The following is a 26,323-nucleotide window of genomic DNA, read 5'->3' as shown; positions in this document are numbered from 1 at the left end:
TTAGATTTTTTTTTTTATCGTAACAGGCCGCTTCAATTGTTTGCACGCAGATTTGCGTCTGAGTTGCATCCGGTTTTTCTGCTTTCTACGAAAAAGGTTTTCTCTGGCTCGTAATAACATGCGAGTGGACAGAACGCCCCTGAACTTTTCACCTGCTCGAGAATGATTTCCCCGTTGCTTTCAAAAACAAAGAAAAAAAAGAGCCAAATCTTGAATGAATTTTTGCCCTTTTCGATTTCCTGAAAAATTAGTTAAAATCTGGAGAATTCACTAGAAAATGTTGAGTCCTTCGCCTGACAATTACTTCTTTTAAAATTTACTTATAATGATTAAAAACAACAAAGTATCTCTATCTGCAACAAAAGAAATATTTCTTACAATTATGCGAGGCGTTTCAAAACTTCCCGTGGGAATTTAAAAAAGAAAAATGTGAAATGACTCGAAATAAAGAAAAAATATGAAAATGAATTTTTAATTTAATTAATTTTTTGAGCATGCTTGTCATTTTTAATTATGTTAACAATCTGCTAGCATAATACACCAATAAAATGTATTTCGCTTTTGCATTTCTCTTTGATGAGTCTCAAAATTCCGAAATCAATATTCCTTTGACGTACCCTCCTCCCCCCGTTATTTAGCAACAATTCATAGTTTAGTATAAACTATGAATTTGATACCAACTCTGTAATTATTTTGCTTTTTTTCACTTTAGGCATAAATCACATATTATGTCACTCTTTTTGGCATAGTTTAAACGCTTCTCTAAATCCCCCCCCCTTCCCCCCAGCATCATTGGCATCCTTTGAATGTTAGCTTTTATGAGTGCGCAGGAAGCATTTGAAACGATCGAATGAGAATTTCGCAGAGGCACGTGTGTCACTGATTCCAAAATCGAACCAGAAGTTCTTTGAGGGTTGGGAGGGGGGGGGCAAAAATAGTAACAAAAAAAATCAAATTCTTAAGAAAAATATTTTTTTTCAAGAGAACTCTACAGGACAATCTGTATTAGTAAAAACATTTATTTTCTACATCATATCTTCTCTTTTATTTCTAAACATATTTTTTTTCTTCTTATTTCTAGAGAAATCTTTACCGCAGCAATTATTTTCACAGTTGATTTTAGGCTCGTGTCGTTCACCCTCGATATTAAAAGACTCATAAATAAGAGTCATTTCAATGCAAGTTTTTTTATGTCTGGAAGTTATTTTTTTCATCTAGATTTTTTTAAATTCAATCATTCCAGGCGTCTCTTTACATAAAGATGAATCGAAATATTTTCCTTCTGTTGCTGCGAACAAAATATTAATGAGCAATTTTAAAAACTGTTTTGACATTGAAGTTACTAATAAAGTACAACTCTTATTTCTATGATTTTTTAAATTTTCTATGGACATAATTTTAAAATCTCGTCTACAATTCAAATTTATTTTGATTCATTCAAAGTCCATTTAGAACGTGAAAAAATCTTTTGTATTTTTTTATTGTCTTACGAAACTACATTCTTCCTTACTTTGTGTCCTCAGAGAACGTAGATGTGGATATTTTTCTTAATTCAATCCATGATATTCATTCTAAAAAGCAATCAAAACATCTCAGTGTTTTTGATCAAATTTTTTTATTTTAGCTATGAATTGTATTATTACTTTCTCGCATGTGAAGTACACAAAGATAAACTATTGTAATCCTGAAAATAAATAAATAAACAAAATCTCGAATCTGAATGCATACAAAAAACACTTTCTTGGAATTGTGTCTGTCTGTTCGTGGATAGGATTAACTCAAAAGATATTCTGAGATCGATTGACCGCATGTGATTTTGTGACTGCGAGTTCTGCATCAAATTTTAGTTTCAGTCGGTTGAGAAAAAAATGCGTCTCGAACACAAATTCCATTTTCCGATACTGTCAACCGTGCTCAGGGAACAATGGCAAAACAATTCACCAAAGATGCCACGATAGATTCAGTTGATATTTCGTATATATTGTAAGCCAGTGCCATACAAGTTCTCAGAGATAATACCTTTAATAGAGAATATGAGGGAAAATGTGGGTGGAGGGGGCAGTCCCTCTAGTTTAATTAAGTATTGTTTACTTTTAAAAAAATTATTGAATTATTGAAAATGTAATTTTTTTGCTTTTCCTTTTTCTGTACTTTAGCTTTTTAACTACAATTCCTCTGAGTTTTTTTATTGTGGTCCCTTCAGTTTGTAATTGGCAAAGCTGCTGCCTTGGTGAGTTCTAACATATTATCTGTGTCGTAATGATACATACATACACACACGCATATATATATATATATATGTGTGTGTGTGTGTGTGTGTGTGTGTGTAATGATATTTTAAACTCTAAATTAAATTTTAATTAATTTCCAAAGTTTTAACTTAATTTATCTCATGGTATTTCTTCTTTATCTTATTTCTTGATCCAATTCCACTTTCTCAACTTAATTAATTCAAGAGAAACTTTATTAAATTGCTGAATCGGCTAAACGTCGACACATTCTCAAGCTCCGCTTGAAGGAATAGGAAAATGTCCAGTAAGCACATTCTTTTTAAAAGATCCCTGTGTTTCTCTTACTTGTGAATGACATGCGTCGGAAATCCCCATCAGAATCTTATTAATATATTAACACTATGAAGAAATATTTTCTCAGGTTATATAAGACGAGGGATAATTTATTTCGTTCTTTTTCGATTTCTGCTTTTGTGTCGCGCTGTGGCGGACAGGCCTTGTCCGCGTCTCTGCTTGTAAATATTGCTTTCCCGGAAGGGATATTAAAATTAATTTAAAAATGTAAAATGTCTCATCTATGTCTTCAAACCTGCCTTCTGCTTCAAACAAAATAATGCTTATATATATTGTGAGGATGCCAATTTCACATGCGTGTAGAAAGAAAAGTTCGTTCGTTCTTCCCAGCAAATGATTCATTGTAGCACTGCGAGTTTGGGAAGAAAAGAAGGTGGACGGATCATTTTGGAAAAGGCAGACAGTTTAAGCTCAATTCATCTAACTTCCAGTCGCTCACTTTCTTAGAACGCGCAAGATTTGTGTCAATGCCTTGAGCAGCGTGTCTTCTTCTAAATCCGAGACCAGTTTTATGAACTGAGAAACAGCCAGCTCAAATTTTATGAGAGACTGGTCCGTTTTCTTCCATTTCAAATTCAGAAAATCTTTTTGTGTTCAACTCATTCAGAATTTTCTGGCACGAGTCCAGCAAGCAGGAGAAAATGAAACGAATTCCGCGCATGCTCATCGCGAAATAATTTCATTTTTCTGATTTTACGCCCTCTCCAATACAGTTGAAAAATATGCGAAATTGGGGATGGTATTTTTGAACTGCCGATGTGTTATTTAAATACCACTCAGGTAAAAAAAAAAAAAAAAAAAAAAAAGCAGGATTTATGAGAGGCCGGCTTGTTTTCTTCAATTTCAGACTCATTTGAAGGTTTTTATTTCGAAATCGATGGTAATCCTCTTTTTCTTTCTTTTTTCTTGTGTGTGTGTGTACCTTTCGAATTTTTTTTTCTGGAATAATAATAAAAAAAAATCTCGGATTTATTTTGTTTTACTTGAAGTTAGATTTAAAATTGTGAAAAATTATTTTCATTATCAAATTGCTTTTTTTAAACAATTTGCTTTTTTCATTTACCGTGTCAGTTTTACATGTTTTAAAAAAATGACTATCTTCTCACTTTTCTTAAAATAAGATTTGGAATATCTTAATCGCAAACGGTTTATTTTGATGTTTTTTTAAATAACATTTTGTCACTCAAAGTGATGCAAACTGACTATTCATCCCAATGACCTTCTTATTTATTAGACTTGTTTTTAAGTTTAATAAATTTTACTGAATAATTCAAAAATACTTTCTTCAGTGAGGTCATCAAGACACGCTTTTTTCATCAGTGTCTCTTCTTCCTGTCCCGCGATGCGTCTCTCAAAACAATGCAACTAAAAATTATTTTTGGCACAATAAATTTCTCTTTTTCGACGAAACTTCTTAATGGAATAAATAGAGACAAATTGTTTGTTTAAAATATTTGTTAAACATCAGTATTGTAATTCAACATTTTTTAGTACCTTACTTCAGCACTTTTTTAATGAGAAAAATCACTTTTGAATGAAATAGCTTGACTTTTCAAATATTATCTGATATCTATAATTGAAAAGTATTCAATTTTAAGTTAGCTTCATGAATCAAAAATACACCAGAAGAAAAAAAAAGATGAAAGGGGAAATTTTAGAAAAGAAAATAAGTTCAGGCATCTGTTCGGGAAATGTAATAAAATTTTTTCCATTGAGTGGATGATTCAATAAACTAATATCGAATTGTTATAGAATAACTGACAAAAGTACATCCAGTCTCATTTTTTTCTTTCCCAAACCTTTATCCTCGAACGCAAACCTGATTAGAAAATTTGCTTTAACCGAAACTGAGGCATCTGAGAGGCGTACAAAATGACAAACATTTCGAAGTTCTGCTTCCAGACTTCCAAAGTTTTAAAAATCTTGCCCTAGGAGAAAAGTATAAGAACTCTTGAAATCAAGAAATACAAAATAAAAATCCAGAAGTGAAAAAGAAATTGGACAAAGAAGTATTTTGAATGGCAAAAGAGTCATTGGGAGGCTTCCTTTATCCAGTTTAGAAAGGATTTTCCTCGTTGAATGCATCATTCGTATTCAAAATAGAGAAAAAGGGTGACAGTAAATAGCAACGGAACCTGAGATTGCAATCCAAAAGTTTTCCGTTGTAAAAGATGATCGATTAGGGCTCTGAAACAGTTGCGGCAGTTGATATTTTATGAAATATAATATCATACAAAAGATTCGACAGCAAATCTTGCCTGTTTTAAAGCCAAATTTATTTGTTTAAAAATTTAAGAAAAATTGAACAGCTTAGTTTTTATAGCCTCTAAACAATCTGCTGAATATGTTTTTTTTTAAAAAAATGAATCGAAACTAAACATTTTAACTAAAAAAATATGAAAAAGTGAGAGAATCAAAGAAGTATTCAAAAATCCTCAAAGCAGTCCCTTATAATGAATCGTTTCTCTTTTTAGGAAATTCCCGCTCTGAAATGAAACGATTTACATTGGAAATAGATTTTTAAAAAATTTTCAATCGTAAATTTCGTCATTTTGCTTTAAATTGACTACTTTTTATCTCTATTGTTTTATTCACAGTTAAAAATATTATTTTTGTTAAAAATCGGAATAGAAATATTACGCATAAAGACTGCTCTATAAAATGACAACAAAAACTTTTTTTTTAAATTCTCTCTTGTTAATCATCCGTGAAAGAGAAATTTTTTTAAGATCAGAGAGACCCATTTCTCCAGTGGTTGAGCCGGATGACGTCGGCTGAGCGATTCTGAATGGCTATATCTTCTTCTTTCTTGGAGTCAGTTCACGTGACTTTAGTATCCACAGGACAAACGAAACGCGAATATCATCTTACTGTATATTTTACTGTACAGTATCTTTCGCTGCATCATGACGTCATATCATTTTTCTTCATGCAAACTGTACGATGGATTCCAAAATGAAACCAGTGCGAGCCGTTTGACGTATCAGCTTGGATCAAATCCATTTCACTTACAGTCAAATGTTTCAAAGCAATCATATCATTGTAGGTATTAGTTATGCAGTACCTCGAGATCTAGAAGCAATCAAAAATGTAAATTCATTACGCATTTATGGAAGAATTTCGTCATTACTAAAATGTACGAAAGGAAAAAAATCTCATTTTGCTTATCTAATGGAGGAAAATCAGTTTTTCTATCCAAAAATATTCTATTTTATCCTTAACATTTTATTCGCTGCTATATAACTCGAATGCCATTGATTTTTGTAATCTTAAAGGACAAATTCGGAGATTTAGTAACATCTGTTACTTCAATGTTTTGTACTACTTTTCCTTTCGAAAACTGACTTCAAACGTCGATTTGTTTTATATTTACATCATTTATTTGACAAGCCTATTCAGTCAAAGGTCATTTCGATCCAAAATGTCTGCTTGTATTCAGATTCACGTCTTCATGTCATTTATTTATTTATCATTATTTTGTGCATATTCATATAGTTCTACCAGTTTTTCTTTCATTGGCCTGTTAAGAAACATCCAATTTTTTGATAAATTTTCAAAACCTAATTTATATAATATACGTATGTTACATGGAGGCCCCATAGATATGGGATGAGAAGCTTCCGATATAGTGGTTGGTTCTTGCCACCCAGGTGGATACAAAAATGGCGTGGGTTCGGCTACCTCTATTATTGATGGGACGTGCTTCCCACGAGAAAAAATGTTTAGTAGGACTTTTATTTAGGAAATAAAGTTTAGTAGAATTTAATAAAATTCTATCTGCCGCATTAAAGAAAGAATGGAAATGTCTCTTTTCTGTTACTTTTTCTTTCTCAAGAGGATTAAATGTAAATAACCAACAATAAAGTTAAATTGTTAAAATTTATCACGATTAATATAAGCTCTTTTGAAATCGTCTACTTCAGATAGGCAAGTTAGCAGAATAGCTAAGATTTTTATATTTGCCAATCAAACGTGGAAACAATAGCAAAAAAAAAAAAAAGTTTTGCATTCATGACGAGGTTGGAAGAAGCTTTTTTCCATGAAAAAAAAATAGTCAGTACATATTTAATTCATTTAAAACATACAGAAATTACAGTATAAGTTATTTACCATTTAGTTACAAGAAGTTACTTGTATCCAAATTCTTTCTTAACAGTAAAAATCGCAAATGGCCTTCAGTTTTTTTTATTATATTTGTTTATTAAAAAAAACATCGGTTTGATGAGACTTTTAAAGGATTAAGAACTGCATGTTATTTACAAAATTTACGTGTCAATATCATTCTAGGAAAGGACGGATTTCTTTTTTTTATTTATGCCATTAGGCTACATTCATGTCCACAAAATGTTTCAAAAATGTGAATTGTGTTAGTTTGTACTCTGTGCGCATTGTAAGGATATCATGTGTACTGACCATCACTTTCATCGAATTTTTTCTTGTTACTTAGAATTTCAACAATTATTATAATTCATTTGCATTCATTTTTAAGTCACAGTCAAAGAAATAGTAATTTTGAAGCAAATGGGAAAACTTTTGCCATAAATTTGCCATAACTTGCCTTACATGAACTTTGATTTGATGAGCCATTCTGTAAGAGTAGGGGAAATTTTGTAGGGCAGGATATTCTGGTTGGCAGTGCATTGGATTCGCATCCCTTGGGTTGTGAGTTAGAACCCCACCTGCCAAAGACTCACCGCGTACATGGTGGCTGGAGCACGTATAAATCTGTCGTGGCCACAAAGTCCTCCCATTCGACACAGTACTACTGGGGGTACTGGATCAGAGGTGATCATTCTTTGAATCAGATCTAAATTACAATCTGTAAATGAAATGTATTAATGAAGTCCACCCCGTAAAAAGAGTGGTGACGCATGAGTAGCTAAGACGCACTCCTGGCCCTAGATGGTGCTACTGAAACAAGAGGCCTAAAATCCGGCGTAGAATCGCTGACTTAGTCAGCGGTCTTGTCTATGGCATGTGCCGTAGACAAGACGAAACAACAACGAAATTTTGTTTATAAACAATCATTCATTTAAGACTATTTGTACTGATTCACATGATTTATAGATTTTATTTTAACATCAATACTCAACGATTTTTGAGCGATCACTGATGATTGCTCAAAATGCAGTTTTGTTGTGAATCAGAAATTTAGCATTTCCATGAGTCTTCAAATGAAAAAAAAAAAAAAATCGAAATAATTGTGAATCATTTATTTCGAACGCAAAGCTGCAGCAAAAAGGGTGTCATTGTTGTTTTTCAACTCCATATTCATTTTCATCGCGATCACTAAACACTGCACCTTCAAAAGATAGAGAGTTCATTAGACTTTTTCGGCTTTTCACAATAGATTTGGTTCAGTTTTAGTCGAAGATCTGCAATCAAAACACTACAACTGTGTTGGCTTGCTGGGCTCTTGAATGATCATAACACGCTTATAAGCAGCACTTCACTGGTCAAGGTATGTGAACTAATATTTCACATGTTATCAACGATTGTGACTTCAATACAAAAGTTTATCCATCCAACTGGTGCGTTTGGACGAGCGAATTCGCCTACAGATAGACCGAATTTTTCCAATGACGAATTGGGTGCAACATTTCTTGCAAATCCATGCTTCTGAAGTACGGATCACGTTTTAAATTTTATCCAGTAAATTGGATGAGTTCTGGAATCTCAAAGACAGATAGACAGAATTCCAACAACAATTCTTAATACTCAGAATGACCTAAAGCTTGAACAAATATCAACATTTCTATGTACTCCATTTCTGAAACAACAACATTCCCTGCAACCTGTATGTGCCGAGAGAACGCACGACTCTTGTACATTCTGTTGATATGAGTGGAATCTTGTGTTTATTTGTTTAAAAAAGAATCTGTCGTCCGTTGAATCATACATTTGGCCATGTGTTAAACTTTCCGCACAAAATGATCCGTAAGAAATATCTTTAAAATTTTCTATCGTATTTGTTTTTTAAATGTTGAAATGGTTACCTACTTCCGTGTCAGCGACTCTTTTCAGAAACGAGATTTCTTTTAAATGGACATGCTTGTTCTTTCCATTCGACAAACAACTTTTAGGCTAACTATTCTTCATTCTTTGCTCTCATTATGTCTGTGAGTTGAACTGTGAAAGGTTGCAAATAGTTTGACTCTGAAGAAAACAATTGTCAACGTAAAGTAGTTCAGAGATGACTCAACCAAAAGTTGTTGAAAACAAAAAGAAAGGATCTCAAACCAAACTTTTTTTTTTTAACGAGATACCCTATTGCAATTTCTTTAAAAATGCTAGTTACTCTAACTGTCATGTGATAAGCTAATAAAAATCATAATTAACAACAACAACAACAAAAAAAAAAATGTAACATTTTCGTTAACCTTTTCCGAGCCTGCTTTGCCGTTTGGTGCTCAGAAGTAACAGGCTTCTCGGTGCCTCTCTGTTTTTCATTTGAGCCGCAGAAGATAAAACATCCGTTAGATTTTTTTTTGACTTGTGCAAGAAATCACATTTTGCATCCATGATTTAAATGATAGCTCACTTCACTTGAAAGCTTGTTTATCTTTCATATGAAAGACTGCATCAACGTATGTTTTAATCACTTGGCTTAGTTTGAATATTTATTCTTAAAGCAGAAGATGCGCCCGCCTGGACGAACTGTTGTCCTGCTAACAGTACCTCAGATAGGATTGCCACAGATTAACTGACGAAAGTCGCGGTCGGTAAATCTGCCTATTCACTGCAGTTGCAGTAGAAAATCATGCACATTGACAGAGGTTTGAGAAATGAGATCTCCAGAAATTGAAAAATAGATTATATGATGTAAATAGTACATAGTAATGCTAAAAGCTTCGTTCCCTACAGTTGAATCTTCTCTATCCATCATATTCACGAACAATCAAATCAGTTACTAAAAATAAATCAAAATAATTACCAGGAAGGAACAGTGATCATTAACAGAAAGAAATCAAATATGTTATAGGCTTGAAATAAAGAGAGCCGAACTTCATAAAATAACGAATTCTGTAATATATATATATATATATATATATATATATATATATATATATATATATATATATATATATATATATATATATATATATATATATATATAATATTCTAATATATATATAAAAAAATCGACTACAAATGATAAAATTCTTCAGATGAAAATGAATCATTTAAATCTAGATTGAAACAAATGAGGATCCATCAACAGAAAAGAAAATGTATCTCCAAATATGAAATTTTTTTTGAAAAAATTCTGAATAGAAGAAATCATTCGTTACGCGTTCATTACTTGTAAAAAGAAGAAAATAAAACAGAAATGAGTTAAACGTCAAAAGGGCTTGACGGAAATGTGTAGATGATTCCAATGTAAAGATACCTCTTGTTTCCGATGCCTCGCCATCACATTAAAAAAAAATTTCAATCAAAATGGTTTGCCCTATGAATGCGTCTAATTCGTAAAAAAAAAGCAATCAAGTTAAACTGAATATTTAATTTAAATCAATTAACATGCTCTTACCTGTAATTAAAATGAGTTATTTCAACATATCCATTGTTTACTTAAAAAAATTTTTTTTTGTTTCTTTCATCTCTGAGTCAAAAGTTCAGAGAAAGAATAATTTTGTGAATCGATTATTACATACATTACTTAGAGTAAATGAATGAATGCAAATGAGTGCTGAGTGCGTAAATTTTAATAACTGCGCATCTAAAAGATATATTCTTTTATGTGAAAGAATGTCTCCTAGATGAGTTAAGTTCATGAAGCAACCGGAGCGTTACTTGACCTTGAATATTAATATGTATTGAATTAATTATAAAACACCTCCTTAAACCAATCCAGTTGTTGTCGCATCCTCGCCAATATGATTGGTATTTCAATTATATTACACTTAATGTATGAATGGTATTTCAATTATATTACACTTAATGTATGAATGGTATTTCAATTATATTACACTTAATGTATGATTGGTATTCAACTTAATGTATGCAATAAGCCACTTGCAGAAGAAAGTGGAAAGGCTTAAAAGCGTAGAAATTGCAAGCAATTGAATACATATTATTCTGAAACACAATGACTTGGACGAGTTGCCGGGTGAACATAAGATTTGCTGGATATCAAACGAATTTTTTTCGATTAGATGACGAATGTGAATCAAAGTTTGTGAAATCTGACGATATTTCATTCCTTTATTACATGAGTTTCATCAAAAACACTCTATAAAAAAATAGAAGAATATGCGCCGAGTTCAACGTTGTCGCATTCATTACGACCCTATTCTGTTTTATCCCTTTCATCAAATGTATAGACTGCATCAGGTCGGCCGCCTTAAAAAAGATAATACTTCTATCTACACTGTTTTGCAATTTTACCCTCCACACCGGTACGGTGAAAGGCTTTATGAAGCGCATGGATTCAACGGTCCTCAATGTCCAGGATTTAGTTATAAAACTTTTATAATTACTAAAGCCGATTTAAGCATTACTGTTAGGGCATGTTTGTATGTGCTGAGTAATCATAACTATAATTTTAAACATTTTGTTCAAAGAATATGGAAATTAGAGAAAAAGAGATTCAAAAATCAGGCAGCACCAGTGGATAATTTTTTTTTTTTTTTGCTGGTAATAGGTTTAAAAGTAACCATTGTAAAATCATAATATCAAATTTTTGAAATCTAAAAGCTGGGGAAACAAATCGTCAAGGAAAAAGGCACTTTTAAATATTCTCGAAATATATATATATATATATATATATATATATATATATATATACCGGGTGTCCCATAAATTTGTAAATACTTTAAAAATTCATAAAAATTGAAGGACTGGGTATATTTGAATGCGGTTTTGCGAAACTATTATTCTCATGAAGGGGGATTTTTTTTTTCTTTTGATACAGAAAATAATTCAAAAATTTGTCAATAGTAGCGCTGCACACAAGCAAATCAGTGGAAATATGCAAATTAAAGTCTTATGAAAGGCAGAGTGAGCGATTGACACATCATTTCTAAAGGTTTGCATAAGGTTTGTATTTAGATGTTGACACTGGTGGATAAAGCACTATTCTTAAAATTGTTTTATGTCAGCAACAAATCGGTTCAGGTCCGATCACTCCTGCTGGACTTGTTTCCCTAGTACGCCGTTTCGAAGAAACTGGAAGTTTGTGTCATCGGCCACGCAGTGGTGCACCTAACAACAGTCCGTACCCCCGATGTCTCTTCTCAAATGGACACGCTAAGGGAACAGTCTACAAGTGCAGTCAGTAACGCACGAGAAGTGGCACGAATAACTGGTATACCAAAGACTTCGGTGTACCGTATCCTTCATGGTGCATTGCAATTGTACTCATACAAATTGCAATCGCTACATCAGCTCTTACCAAATAATACAGCTAAGAGATTGGAATTCTCAAATTGGGCTTTGGCGAAAATTGAAGATGATCCGCGATGGCTGCTGAAAATATTGTGGACAGATGAGGCTCATTTTGCTTTGCATGGAGCAGTTAATACCCATAACTGTAGAATATGGGCACATGAGAATCCACATGCATACACTGAGAAGCCCCTGCATTCACCACAGGTTACTGTTTGGTGTGGTTTCACTGCATCCATTATTGTAGGCCCTTTTTTCTTTGAAAAGCCCTGTAAAAAAGCAGGAGGGAAGACATGTTCAGTTAATGGAACAAGTTACTTGGAAATGTTACAGAAGGAAGTAATACCGTCTTTATTGGAACACGATGTCCTTGACACAGTGACATTCATGTAAGACGGGGCACCTCCTCACATCGACACCGAAGTGAAGGCATTTTTGAGAAGAACTTTTACTGAAGAACGGATAATCAGCCGTCACTTTACACATGAATGGCCCCCACGCTCACCAGATTTAACACCCTTTGATTTTTGACTATGGGGTTACCTTAAGTCTCGGGTGTACCGCCATAGGCCAACTTCGTTAGTGCAGCTAAAGGAAGCCATTCGCCACGAAATCTCATGCATTCATCCGGATATGCTGTATGATGCAGTTACCAGTGTTGTCTCCCGCTTCCAAACTGTTATTTGTGGTGATGGCGGACACATAGAACAAGTACTGTAGTACTGATGTGATACGCATGTAAACAATTGCTTGCATGCAAATAAAAGTATTTTTCCCGTAGAATTGTATGTTTTGCTTGTGTTTAGCGCCCTCTATCGGCACATTTTCGAACTATTTCTTTTTTTTTTTTTGTATGAAAAAAAATCCTCCTTCATGAGAATAACTGTTTCGCAAACCGCATTAAAATATACTCATTCCTTCAATTTTTATGAATTTTTAAAGTATTTACAAATTTATGGGACACCCGGTATATATATATATATATATTAAATGGAAACATATAGTAGAACACACTTATTTTTGACCGCACTAAATAAACAGTATCCTTAAATAAATGAGTAGGAAAATAATATCTATTTTTTTAAATATAATAACTTTTAGGGCAGTGAGAATTTGTCAGTTGCACGCCTATGGTTTGGTGCGATCATAAGATGAGCTCAACACTTGCGCAGTACTCGAACTGTCTTCTTATAACGTTTTCCAAAATTTCCGTAGCTCGTTATTACTGCGAAAGGCAGTCGGAGCAACAAGTGTCCCTCTTCTCGACACCTCAAGATCAGCCAAACAAAGGAAGGTCAAAAGCTGTTCTTACGAAACTCAAAGAGTTTTTTTTTATCTCACTCTTCACAATCATTTGCAATGTATCTATTCATACGAAGAGGTATATCCCTGTCTCTCTTTTTTTTTCTTTGCATTTCTAGCATGAAAAGAATGGGTACTAAAAATATGTTTAACGGGGAATGTACTTTTTATCTAGGAGCAGTCTAGTGAGTCGTTTTACTTTCAAATATTTATGGGGTTAATAGGCAAAGATTATGAGAACGGTCACGAAGATAATAAAGCATTCCCCCCCCCTTTCTTTTACTCTTTGAAAACCGTAAAATACACGCACTAGAAATTGGGTGTTTTGAATTGGAAGTTTTGTTCAAAATAAAATTCAATCTGTAGTTGGGCGAATCTCATTCTTCTCATCACGAGTGAATCTTAGGAGACAAACTCAGACTCTGAATCGGAAATGATTTTTAACTGATTTTTACCGAAATCATTTTTAACCGACTCAGCGAAACTCTACTGCAGTGGCTTAGCGAGGAGAAGTTTCGACTGGGATGCACTACAATTATTTTGAACACAGCCGGCAATCACTGGTTTCGTGAGGGTAAATGTCGCTGAAGGCAAAATTTTATTTTTCGCCCTTTATCATATTAAACTTTAAAAGTGTCATAAACGCACTAATGTTTTAGCTTCATGCCTCCCCACCCCCCACTGGTGCTGAAGGTATTTATACCTGCTTTGCCCTCCATCTCTATGAACGCATTAAAAAGAAGTTAAATATATTGTTAAAGGCTTGAATTTCTGTTAACCATCAGGAATCGGGACACGTCGATGCTGGAAACGACATTTCTTTAGGCAAGTAAATGCAAGTTTCTGGTTGTTGATATTTAATGTTGGCAACTGTAGAGACCGCAACATGCTTCATGAGTCGTGTTTTTGGATCGATGATCCATCATTGAATAAATCCTGCGGAAAATCTGTACAGGTTCTGTAAAAGTAATACTCTTATACACTTAGAATGAACATATACATTTTTTTATTTGTTTATTTCGAATTTTTGCTATGAAGTTTGATGAAATACCCTTAAATGACGCAATGAATATCTTACAACTCATGCTTTTTAGTGAAGATGTGACCACAATAGCATTTAACAAATTGGCCAAATATGGATAGGGGGAAATGAAATGAGTTCGCCCTTTTCACAGATAGGTGATAATGATTTGAAAATTTTAATAATAATTTTATTTAATATTCGCAATTTTTTCAATCATTTTCGAACAAATAGCATTTTTATTCGAAAAGATGTTTTTTTTAATCCTGAATTTTTCCACATGTTTTTCCCTTTAACATGTAGAATTTTTTACCAAATGAAACAAAACACACAGAATAACAATATCTTGGTACAGCAATAGACAGTTTGAATATGGGAGGAAATGTAAGTATTTGTAATAAATAATTTTTGATTGCACATGTGTAAATCTTAGCAGATTTCTTTCTTCATAACTTCAAAATTAACTTAACTAAAACTTAAATAAAAATTCTAGTTGGTTGGATTCAGAAAGGAGCTCATTTTCAGTTCTTTCTGAAGAAGGATTATATAAAGATATCTTCCACAAATGGATGGTTTTTAATTTTTTACATCCGAATAGTTTGTATTAAATAGAAAAAGATACAAAATATGCTAAATATCCCTGCCTACTTATTACATAAATGCATAATATAAATTGCAGTGAACCAGTTATCCTATATAACATTAAAATTTATTATGTTGTTTACATTATTTGCAGTAGGGTATTGAAATCGGAGGGTATTCCAAATCCTTAACATTTGTGAAATGAGCAGGAGCACCCAATGAGATCTAATCGACATCGACGGCAGAACCTATCATTTTTCTTTTAACCCTTTGCACTCGAAAAAGTAATTCGATGCATAATTACTCTCCGTAATTGTTTAGTGCTTCGATAAATAAAAATACATATTTGTTTTAAGTTGAATTTCCCCGAAAAAGTAATCTACATCTTCTTACAACTCTGTAGGCATTTTAACAATAAAAATTTTAGAAAATAAATAAATAAAGCCCCAAAAGGATGCACCGTCTTGAATGGCGAGTGAGAGTCACTATCCAAGTGCAAAGGGTTAAAAGAATAGCGTACATTCCCTGCGAAAATATTCCAAAGACTTTCTTTTCTCAGACAGCAGTAGTTACCACTGTTGCAAAAGGCTGTTCCACTTCTTATAAGTCATTGTTGTATCTGCACCGCTATAATAAACTAAGAATAGCTATGTTCAAGTACATTAAATCATATTGTAAATCGAGTTATATGATGTAAGAATTCCATTATCTTTATTATTAATATGAACAACTAAAGACATTTTGTTATTTATAATGCCTAATTTACTACAACTAGTAAGTTTGTGGGGCATTTTTTTAGCATATTACGAACCTTTATGCCATTCCATACAGAGTTTTTGAAGATTCAAAATTAAAAACGACCTATTTTCATTCATCTTATCATTATCAGATCCCTTTTCCCTTTGAGACAACTGAAAATCAGCTCCCTCCAATGCTAAAATGTTCCTGAATCATAACGATATTCAACTGGAATTTTTATATAAATTTCTCTATATATCTAATTGTGAAATGATGAAAAAAAGAAAAATGCCATGCTTCGCACATGCGTGGTTAAAAAATATTTATTATAAGTAATCCTATTTCGGCTAGTATTCAAATTATTACTTTAAATTTTGATATAATTACATGTTGGTATTTTTTAGATGTTATGTGAATTTCATATCATTTTTTTGCTTGTTATGAGCAAAAGAAAAAAAAGGGGAAATGTCTAAAAACATCTTCCCGAATATTCACGCTGTTTCTGCCAAAACGCCCGCATGTTTAGTGGACATCAGACAAAGGCATTGATAAAAGCTACAAATCATTTTCAATTTCCTTTAAAACGAAGTGAGGCTTAGTTTCCTCTTTTTTTTCTTTGATAATTTTCTGATTGATCTCCCAAATGCCGTCATGATCGAAACTTCACTGAAAAATGGGAGCTGGAGTGATGCATTCTTTGTATGATCGAAGTTCAAAGGTGATTCGGAAGAAATTTGAATTCAAAGATGTTTAGAAGAAAATTGAAAAAATGTGTCCATCCGAAAATGTTTATAGATTTTTAATTATTTATTGTATTCAGAAAATCAATATTAATTGATATTTGAAAATGATATCTTCGTTCAAACATGACCCGCATTTCTTTGTGGGATTATTCCGAATGACTGCTACCGTACGAAATATCCACTGCAGTGCTTCAAGTTTCCTGAATGTACAGTGAAACTTCGTAACTGACCTGGACACCTGGAAATTGTATTCAAGTCTGGCATTCTTCTTCTGAATCCTTCTCTTCATCCTCCGTCTTTCTCTCCCCCAGTACACATGCCATTACTCCACTCTCATCAAGCGGGACGATCGCTGTTTCCTGGTGGTAAAGTCTCGGCTTCGGAACCGGAGGGCTTCAGGTTCGAGACCCGCTTTTACCGAAGGACCTTCGTGTAGGAGGGTCTGGTGCACGCTAAATCCGTTGGGGTTAAACCTCTTACCGCTGGCATGGCGTGAGGAGAGGGGCGCCAGCTCAGGTGTCGTTCTTGTCGTCTGATCTCGGTTCAAATGGATGAGGCCCGATTCAAGATAGTCTTCATGTTGCTTTAAAAAACGGGACGTTAATATAATTAAACAAAACTTATCAAAAGCGAATGGTTCCTTTCTGTCATTTTTTATCTCGTTAGCCCAGATTTAAAGTTTTAATTTATTTCAATGAAAAGTGCAATGACTTTGGTATTTCTGGTTAATGGATTGAGAGGGATTTCATTACGTATTGCTATAACGAAAAAAGGAGAAAGATTTCTATGCTGTTCTCATTTCGAGATTTGTTGCTTTAATATATATATATATATATATATATATATATATATATATATATATATATATATATATATATATATATATATATATTTGTTGCTTTTATATATATATATAGTTTTAACAATATGTAAAACACAAAAATATTTTTGAATTCAAAGCTGTATTGGAAAGAAAATAAATTTAACAGAAATAGGTGAAAAAGAGACAAAATGAAAGCGGATGATGGAACTCGTTACTATACCGCTAATGATAATAACAACATTCGTAAGCAAAATTTTAATAAAAGAAAGCTCTAATGATTTCTTGAAAGCCAAAAAAGAAATGAATTTCTTCGATTTCTCTTGAACGGATCTGTTTTCGATCGCTGGAAGAAACGGTTTTGTTTGCTCGCTCAAGAGTGGCAGAATTGAATCACGTGGTTCATGTTCTTTTGATAACAAATTGGTTTCAATGCAGGAGAGAGAAAGAATTTTAACAACGGATGAAATTAAAATCTGCTTCTTCTTTCCCTCTTACACATGTTGTTATTTTATTCTTAGAAGAGATTTGAATCACAATACAAGTACTCCTGTTCTTCTTCTTTGATTACATGCTGCGAGTTAGTCGACACTGCGAATGATCGAGTCATTTTACGGTCGAGTGCTCATGAGGTTTTGCGCTAGAAAATAAAAAGATGGCAGCGTGTTCCTTGTAACTGCAAAAATGTTTTCACGCTTGACAGTAACTCGTAGATTTTTCACCGGAAAATAAGTTTCTATTATTTTAGATCAAAATGAAGCTGCAGTCAGGTTTTTATATTTTATAGATCCTAATTCTACTTAATCCATTAGTTTCACAGGTTAAAAAAAATTGAATCGATATGAAATAGAGACGGTGTAAATAACATAAATAACAGATAAATAGTCTTGATGTTACATCTTTAAAGTAAATCAAATTAAATTGTAGTATGCTAAAATTCTCTTTATTTTCTACAGTTTTCTTTATTTTAAAATATTTTCTACATTTTAGTTTTCGCTTTGTAATTCATCATTATAAATATCACAGAATATTGGTATCAATTATTTTTGTTGAATTCCCCGCTAGATAGTGCCGAAACTTTTGAAATTGTTTCATTAAATGAATCGGTTTATCGATAATTAAATTCAGAAAATATTAAAGTAATGCATATTTAGCAAGAATACATAAGTGTACAAAATTCAAAATTCTAATGCACCACAAAATGAGTGATAACATTTTGTAATAGATTCAGAAATTCCATGAAAGACAAGAAATGAAATATGGATCATTACATTCTTAAGAGAAAATAATAACGTACTTAGAAGTGCACTGATCATTTTATGAATCTTCAAAACGTGAAGAGATTTTTTTTTCCGAACAAATAGCGTGTTTCCAAGCTCGAATAGCGAGTGAAACTGCCTTTTGCAGATACGATTAAAAACTTTAGAAATGAAATAAGGGCTAAACCTTTGCTTTTAGTTTAAAAACAATTTCTTGCATGTACCCATGCATACTTATATGCAACATTAGGGTTAAAAAATCTTATTATTATTATTATTATTATTATTTACTTTCTTACATACGAAGTGTACAAAACGTAATGAAGCCAGCTCAGGTGTCGCTGTCTTCGGCCACAGTTCAAAACTACGGTTCCAAAATAGCCCTTGTCTCTTGTTTTTAAACTGGATTAAACTGAACTTCCAAAGAGAACATTTGAATCTGACTTAATAAACATTACATCTTACAAGGTCAAGCAATATGTAAATGGCAATTTATCTTGTGAGCAACTGATGTAGAGAATGAATAATGAAACTAGAGAAAGTTCATTGTTCATTCCATACATAAGTTATCAATCCGACTTTTGTATTTCCGTTTCATTATTTTAACGTGGTTCCAAATTAAGAAAAAAATGACTTCGAAAATGGTTGAAAAGTGCTATTTATTTAAGGAGAATAAATAGCACTTTTCAACCATTTTCGAAGTCATTTTTTTCTTAATTTCTTAAAGAAGCCATGCATTCCTTTGCTTCATTGGTGTGTATTGCGGTCATCGCTTTCAATTCACTTTCCCGCGTACAAGAGAGACGATCATTTTTGTCTGGAAGCTGGCGAGGAAGAGAAATGTTTTTGCCTGAAAGAGGATTCTGTTCCTTTCTCTTTCTGCCCCAGATCCATTGGATCCCATTCCAGTCTGTTATGTCACTGTATCATAAATGAAACCTAAAGTCTGTAACGTGCATAATTTTTCGATTATACTTCTTTCATGTGTGTGTGGTTGAGCGTGCAATGCAATAAAGTGGGATTTCTTGAAAGTAAAGGAACTAAGCGTTGCTTAAAATACTTGTATTCAGCAACTTTTTTTAAAAATCATCTTTTCTGTGACTGAAAAGTCGCGGTGGCCTGGTGGTAAATTCTCGGCTTCGGAACCGGAGGGTTTCCGGTTCGAGATCCGACTCCACAAAAGAACCATCGTGCAAGCGGGTCTGGTGCACGCTCAATCCTTCTAGGTCAAACATCCTCACTCTGTTGTGGTGTGGAAGTTTGAAGAAGGGGGGTACCAGCTCAGATGTCGTCCTCGTCCTCTGACCATGGTTCAAAATGACGAGGTCCATCCCAAAATAGCCCTAGAGTTGCTTTAAAACGGGACGTTGATGTAGCTAAACTATCTGCCGTGACTGAAGAATATTCGGCTGTAAATCAAATTTTTATTTTTATTTTCTTAAGTCACTGATTTTCTTCAATGTATGTTTTCCTCATTCGAGGCAAAACAATTCCCGAGATACTTTGCATTAAGAAAATTTATTCATAAATCGAAATAATAAACGAACAATACTGTCGAATGTGTAGTCGAATCGTTTTCCATTTAGTATAAGCATATGCATTTTAAATCGATTTTTTTTTTTTAATTTCCTTTAAGTAAATCATTTCAAAACAAAAAGTTCTAATATTTTACTTCCACCTAGCTGACACTTGGTATCAAATGAAGAAATACTCTTCATTTTATTACCTTTGACTCAACTTCTAATACAATTTTTAAATCTTAGTGTATGTGTATGATCCATTGGAATGGAGTCATTCAACAGCATAGAGATGCTGATACGGATCGAAGGATCGAGCATATTTTCAATGTGTATAGAGACATATCCGAATCAAAATGGCGGCTGTTAATTCATTTTCCTTGTGCAAAACTTAAGAATCAGGATTTGTTCTCTCAGAGGCTTTAGAAAAGAATCTGAGCATATCACAGAAAGGAAACAGTTTTTTTAAAAACTTAACAGGATACTACATGAAAACAAAAATGGCTGATATTTTTTATATTCAAACATGTCAGTGCAATGTTAATATTTTCTCATTTTTCTATAGCAGTAAAAGATTTCGTGTTTAAGAATTCAACATTTTCCATCTGGTAATCAATATCTACTAATTATAAAAATGAAAGGCACCATTAAAGAACAGAAACGGTATCATCGCTTTGTTATTGTTCCTCAAAAAATCCGTTAGGTTTGTTTTAAAGTCCACGGATTAAGCATGCATATTTTTCTTTAATCTTTTTTGTGCACGGAATAATACGAACACATAAATATTAGAGTTTAGTTGCTTTTGTTATTTATGTTTGATTTTTTTTAAAAACAATTTAAGGGTCGAAAGAGAGATGCATTGTAACATTTTACTTATAATTAGTAGAACAATTAGAACAATGAAGTAAGATTTGTTTTCAATCTTACCGTAACATTGTTTTTCTTAGATTATAAATGCATTTTAGGGGATTAGAAACAAAATAAAGGCAAAATAAAGGATTATAAAAGATTTATTTTTTGACAAATCAAAATCTCTTGACTGTGTGTGTTGCGTGCGTGTATTGCGCTCTACAAGCAGACCGCTTGACCTAGAGCTACCAAACTAGGCACATACATACTTTGTACGGGGGAATGTGCCTCTAGAAACGATATTTAAAAAATTTTGATTAGAATTTTAATTGATTAGAAATGTTGACGTTTTTTGCACTATAAATTCCAAAGTAATTACAACACAAACATAATTTTTGTACCATTTTAAAATGCAAAAAATTGTTCTTTTTAAGGATAAAATTTTGATATTCTGAGAATTTTTCCAGAATTTAAAAAAAAAAAAATTTAAAGGGTTTTTTTTGTGCTTAATTTTCCGCAATGGATTGATTACATTATTGTTCTGAAATTCAATTCTTTTCATTGCTTCGTTGAACATTGAATCGCGTGTTACTAAAAATGAAAGAAGAATTCTCTTAATTACCTTTCCAATTTGCACTACAAATGAAAAGGTGGCGAACATGGAGGAATCGGTCATTATGTTCTAGCAGAGACGAGGCATCGCAGGACTTGTCTCCATCAGAAAGGCACTCAATGAACAGAGAATATGTAAAACAATTAAAATGAGGCTTAATGTCTAATGACTTGGTAGAATTATAGACATGAAAATAAATGTAAACAATTTAATTCGATTTAAATATAATTAATATTCATGACGAAACAACGAGTCGCCATGGGCTACTAGTATATAATAAAGGTTGAATATTGAATATATTTTTATTTCACTTTGAGAAGAATGAGGTGACATTCACTGTATTTGGAAAATGCCAATCATTTCTTTCAAAAAAGTCTCATTGCTCGTTTTTTTTATTAAAATATAAAAGATTATTATTATGAAAATAATTATCATTAACACTTTTTACTATCTCGAATAGATTCATATTTTTAAATTAGGTAGGCTTAAAACGTTTAACATTGCTTCAAATGACCTCTGTATGATCACACTCAAAGCATAAGATTTTAAAATTGTAACGTTTTTTTTGTTTGTTTGTTTATTTGTTTGTTCAGTTTTATTTCTCAAATAGTAATTTTCAATAGAAAATGACATCATTTATTATTATTTTGAAAAAACAGCTGCTTTAGAACCATCGGCAATTCTATGAATTCCCTCGAGGTCTGGAATAAAATCGAGTAAATCTGTACAAAATAACGAGCGAGAAAATACGTTTTTTTTTTTTTTTTTTTTTGCGCAAGCGGTTAATTATAAGTACTTCAGTACTGGTATTTTCGAAGAAGTGTTTAATATTACCTCGAAAATTTAAAACGGGCTATGGAATACTGTCATACTTATTTCGGAAGTATGATGTATTTTATTTTCTCAATATATCTCTATGAAATCTGCTGTTGCGATCGTTCATTGATTCTATTGTTCTTTCTGTTAGTTTCACATCTAAACAAATTTATTTCAACTTTTAATAGCTTCACATTTTAACAGCTACTTTTACCAAGAATGATTATGAAGCCCTTAATTTAATTTTTTTGGAATTTCTTCCCCACGTATTATAATGATTTCGTATTGTCAGAAAACTGCAGAAACGTTGCTAATCTCTGAATGGAAGAAAATTCTCCTTTCTCCACATTTGACAGTTGATCAGCCATAACGGGAAAAATCGTTCGCATCGGGAAGAATTCAGCGGCCGTTTGATTAAAGAGAGAATGTCTTTGAATGAACTTCTGTCATTCGTCGAAGATATTTTCCAATGTTTAGTCGAAGCACATTCCCTGAACTGGACCCCATTGGGAACCAATGGCAGAGTTCGAAAGATCTTCACAGCAGCTATAGGCAGCAGCATACTCGACACCAACAAGCATGGAATTGGTCATCCGTCAAAGAGTCATCTCGAGCATGTTGTAGGATTGCTGTCATCTTCAGAAAACCGCTGCCAAAATTACATATGTTTGGTAGGAAATTTCCATTTCGGCGACGAAACCTTCACTTGGCAGGACTTGCGAGTATTCTTGGCGTTCTTGAGCGAAGTTGTCATCTGCAGTCTTCGTGGAGAACGGATTTTGGTCATAGACTCAATAGTTCTGAATACGGCTTTGTACGTGAGAGATCATCTGCAGAGCAGGATAGAGCAGTTAGGCGGGTGGGTTGCCTTTCACGTAGACTGCTTACGGGATGTATTACGCCAGCGTCTCTCGAAAAGTTGCCAGATATTTTACGAGGTATGTGATTTGTTTTTCTGCGCCTGATGTCCCAGTTCTTTATCTAATGCGTTTATTAAAACAATGCACTATTCGCACTTATGTCAGGCCAGTTTTGAAGGAAAATTCGGCTTAGGGGTGAAGGCTAATAACTGTATACTTAAGTGGATGACAACGAATTGAATTTTAAGCTTAGAAATCCGTCAAATGTATTATATTTGTAAAACGAGAGAAAATTGTTCTCTTATTTTATGATATATTTGTGTTGCATATTAAAAACATTGCAGTATTGTCTTCACACTATTTTTTTGTATGAGTTTTATCAGAATATTTTTTGAATTTTGTGCATTGCGTATTAAGAATTTACCAATTTATTTAAGACACTTTGTTTTTAAATGTATTGACGTGATTTAAAAAAAAATTCATTTAATGTTGAACTAATCGGTTCAATACTGAATCACTATTGCTGTTTCTGTCGGCTTCAGAATACTGGTTATTATACAAAGAAATAAGAATAATATCTATGAATCTAGTACAAAATAATAGCAAAAGAAAAGTGTTTTATGTTAGGAAAATAAATATCATTTGCTTTTTTTTTACTCCCTACTACTACATCCTTTATATATTCCTCATGCAGAGGTAAGACAGGTTTTGTTAGATATTTTTTTCCTCATATATTTGTTCTTTTGCACGTAACTTGTTAAAGCCTCTGTTTTCTTTGAACATTGAAAAGATACTATTATTCTTCCTTGTTAATTTAAATTTTTTTAACAGAACTTCGTCATATCATGGCCCGTGTGCTTTCATCATTAGCATGCGACTATCGCAGCATTTGGTGGTTTGCAGAGAGTAGTTTATATGATTAACATTCAATATTTTTTATAAAATATTCCGCAATGAAATTCAAAGCATACGTATTCGTGATCAATTGCTTTTACTTTGTGTTGTCAATTCTTGTAAGCATTTATCTCTTTCTTCTTCCAGCACCCGGTTCCCAGTGCACCTTCGGAGTTGCCGTGCGATCCCCTGCTGCGCAATGAGCATTCCATGGGCATGAGCAGCCCACCACCTCTTCCACCTAAGCCTCCCGTACGTCGCGCACCACCACCACCTGTTCTCCTGCATATGGAGCATCCCGTCCAGGTCTTGCCTTCACATTACATGCCCAGGAACAAATTGCGACCAGTGTTCAGCACTTTCACAGCCGAAGAACCTGCTTAAACCAGTATTTTCATCTTACTGGTGTACTGCAGACTATAATCATAGAAAGTGTTCCTATTCATAACTGAAAATCAACTTTCTGAATCCAGTAAAGTCCTTGTTGAAGATTTTGTGATTTTTCCGTGCTGCTACTTTTGTTTTGTATTATGTTCTATATCTGATTAGAAATCATCCACTGCCAATGATTCTTTTTTTTTTTTTTTTGTTCTAAAACCTAGTCTGTAAAATATGAAATCTTGGTCGATAGGAAACGGGATACAAAAGAAAAAGCTGAAACAGCTATGTTTTTAATCGCTCTACAATAATGATATACTTTGCATAAGATGGTGTGTTTTATATGAAAGAATATTTATTATTTTAAATGCCTTTTATAAAAAGTTATTTCAAAAATATCTTTAATGCATTTAACGTATTAAATGTAGAGTTTTTTTTTTTTTTTCATTGAGTTTTCCTTTATTTCTCCAAGTGTCAAGGGATTTTGGTTTGAAAAATTCAGCTCTTAGAAATTAGCTTTGAAATTGACAAACAGTATTCTTTAATTTGCGATCGAATTTTTCTGATCTGAATAGCTTTATACGTTTCTATTTAACTTCATTTGTAAAAATAAATGTTTGTTATCGATTTTCATTCCCTGATGTGCTAAAGTGTTGAAATTTTGTCCATTTGCGTATTTTTGGTGGCAATACTCTATTCAGAATTTAATTTTCAATTTACTTTTCACTTTTTTTATTAATTTAATTAAATTCTTATTCCATGCCACTGAGCACTACTTGGTGGTGAATACTACAAAGAATTAATTTCACTTCTGTATCTACTTCTGAATTTTATTCTACTTTAATCAAATATTCTGAAATACTTCTGAATCTTTATTTGTCAATTAAAGATTCAGAAGTAGAATATAAGAAAATTAAAGCATTTACAAACACTACTTTGCGATGCACTTCTTTGAAACACGAAGAAAACGATGCACTTTTTTAAAACACAAAACGAAAGTGGGTTTTTTTTTTCTTTCCTTTTTCTAAATTCTTTTTGTTGAATCTATTTTCTTTGTTACTTAGAGAGTTTTAAAAATTGCTGGAGTAAACGTGAGTTAATTAAGTAGCAATAAAGAACAGAAGAAATTCGCCTTAGTCACTCTGAAACGCCACAATTTACACAAACGTTTGGTTTTCACAGCAAACAGTGCTGCCAATTAAAAGTGTTGTTGTCACACACGCCCGTAGCAAAACGCGACATTCAACACATTGAAAGTACAAGACTTGACATCGTGTTGAAAATTGCTGTCATAAATGCCAAATGTATTAAAAAAATGTTCGTTACAAATTCCGATTATCCTGATTTTATTGAGATTTTAAATATTTCAGAAGCAAACAAAGCAACATTGACCGTCTTAACATCTCATAACAAAATTCACACGAATGAAAGTTCGTTTTTGTATCATTCTTTGAACAGAAAATTTAATGTAGTTGGAATGCCTTTTCCTACAAAAAAATATATACATCTTAAATCAACACACGACTTTATGATAAAATAATGAAAGCATTTTTGTGTTTGAATACATTTAAAATAAGCGCATTTTTTATTTTAGATTTATGTGTTTGTTAGATTTATTTTAAATTGTTTGTAGTATGTCCTCTTTTAATTTGAAATTGCATAAATATATTTTGGTGTAACATTTTAAATAAAAGACTGTGCTTGTTATGTATCATGAGTTATTTTTAGTGCATAATAAAAGTGTATGAAAATTTTATTGTAATTATTACACAAGTAAAATACATTCTCCATATTTTTGAATCCTTGTCTAGGAAAATAGGAAAGAAAATGAGTAGAATTTTCAAAGGCACAGAATTTCTCAGTTTCGGTCTGCTACGGCTTCAATAGTAATGAATCCACTTATAAAAACCTGTATCAATTTTTAATATGCCTGACTTACATAAATCGGTTTCGCAAGAA

The 26,323-nt window shown here is 32.7% G+C and overlaps 1 protein-coding gene across 1 annotated transcript in view; it reads left to right on the top strand.

Moving 5' to 3' along the window:
* Positions 1-26,115, top strand: part of LOC129988973 (uncharacterized) — a 69,226-nt gene extending 43,111 nt beyond the window's left edge. Inside the window, exon 3 of the mRNA XM_056097271.1 lies at positions 24,134-26,115. Coding sequence (XP_055953246.1) covers positions 24,134-24,370 — 237 coding nt within the window. The 3' untranslated portion in view covers positions 24,371-26,115. The remainder of the gene's footprint in view (positions 1-24,133) is intronic.
* The last annotated feature ends 208 nt before the right edge of the window (positions 26,116-26,323 follow it).

Source organism: Argiope bruennichi, chromosome 10 (genome assembly GCF_947563725.1).
Source record: "Argiope bruennichi chromosome 10, qqArgBrue1.1, whole genome shotgun sequence".
Classification (NCBI taxonomy): domain Eukaryota; kingdom Metazoa; phylum Arthropoda; class Arachnida; order Araneae; family Araneidae; genus Argiope; species Argiope bruennichi.
This window is presented reverse-complemented; position numbering and strand designations above follow the sequence as displayed.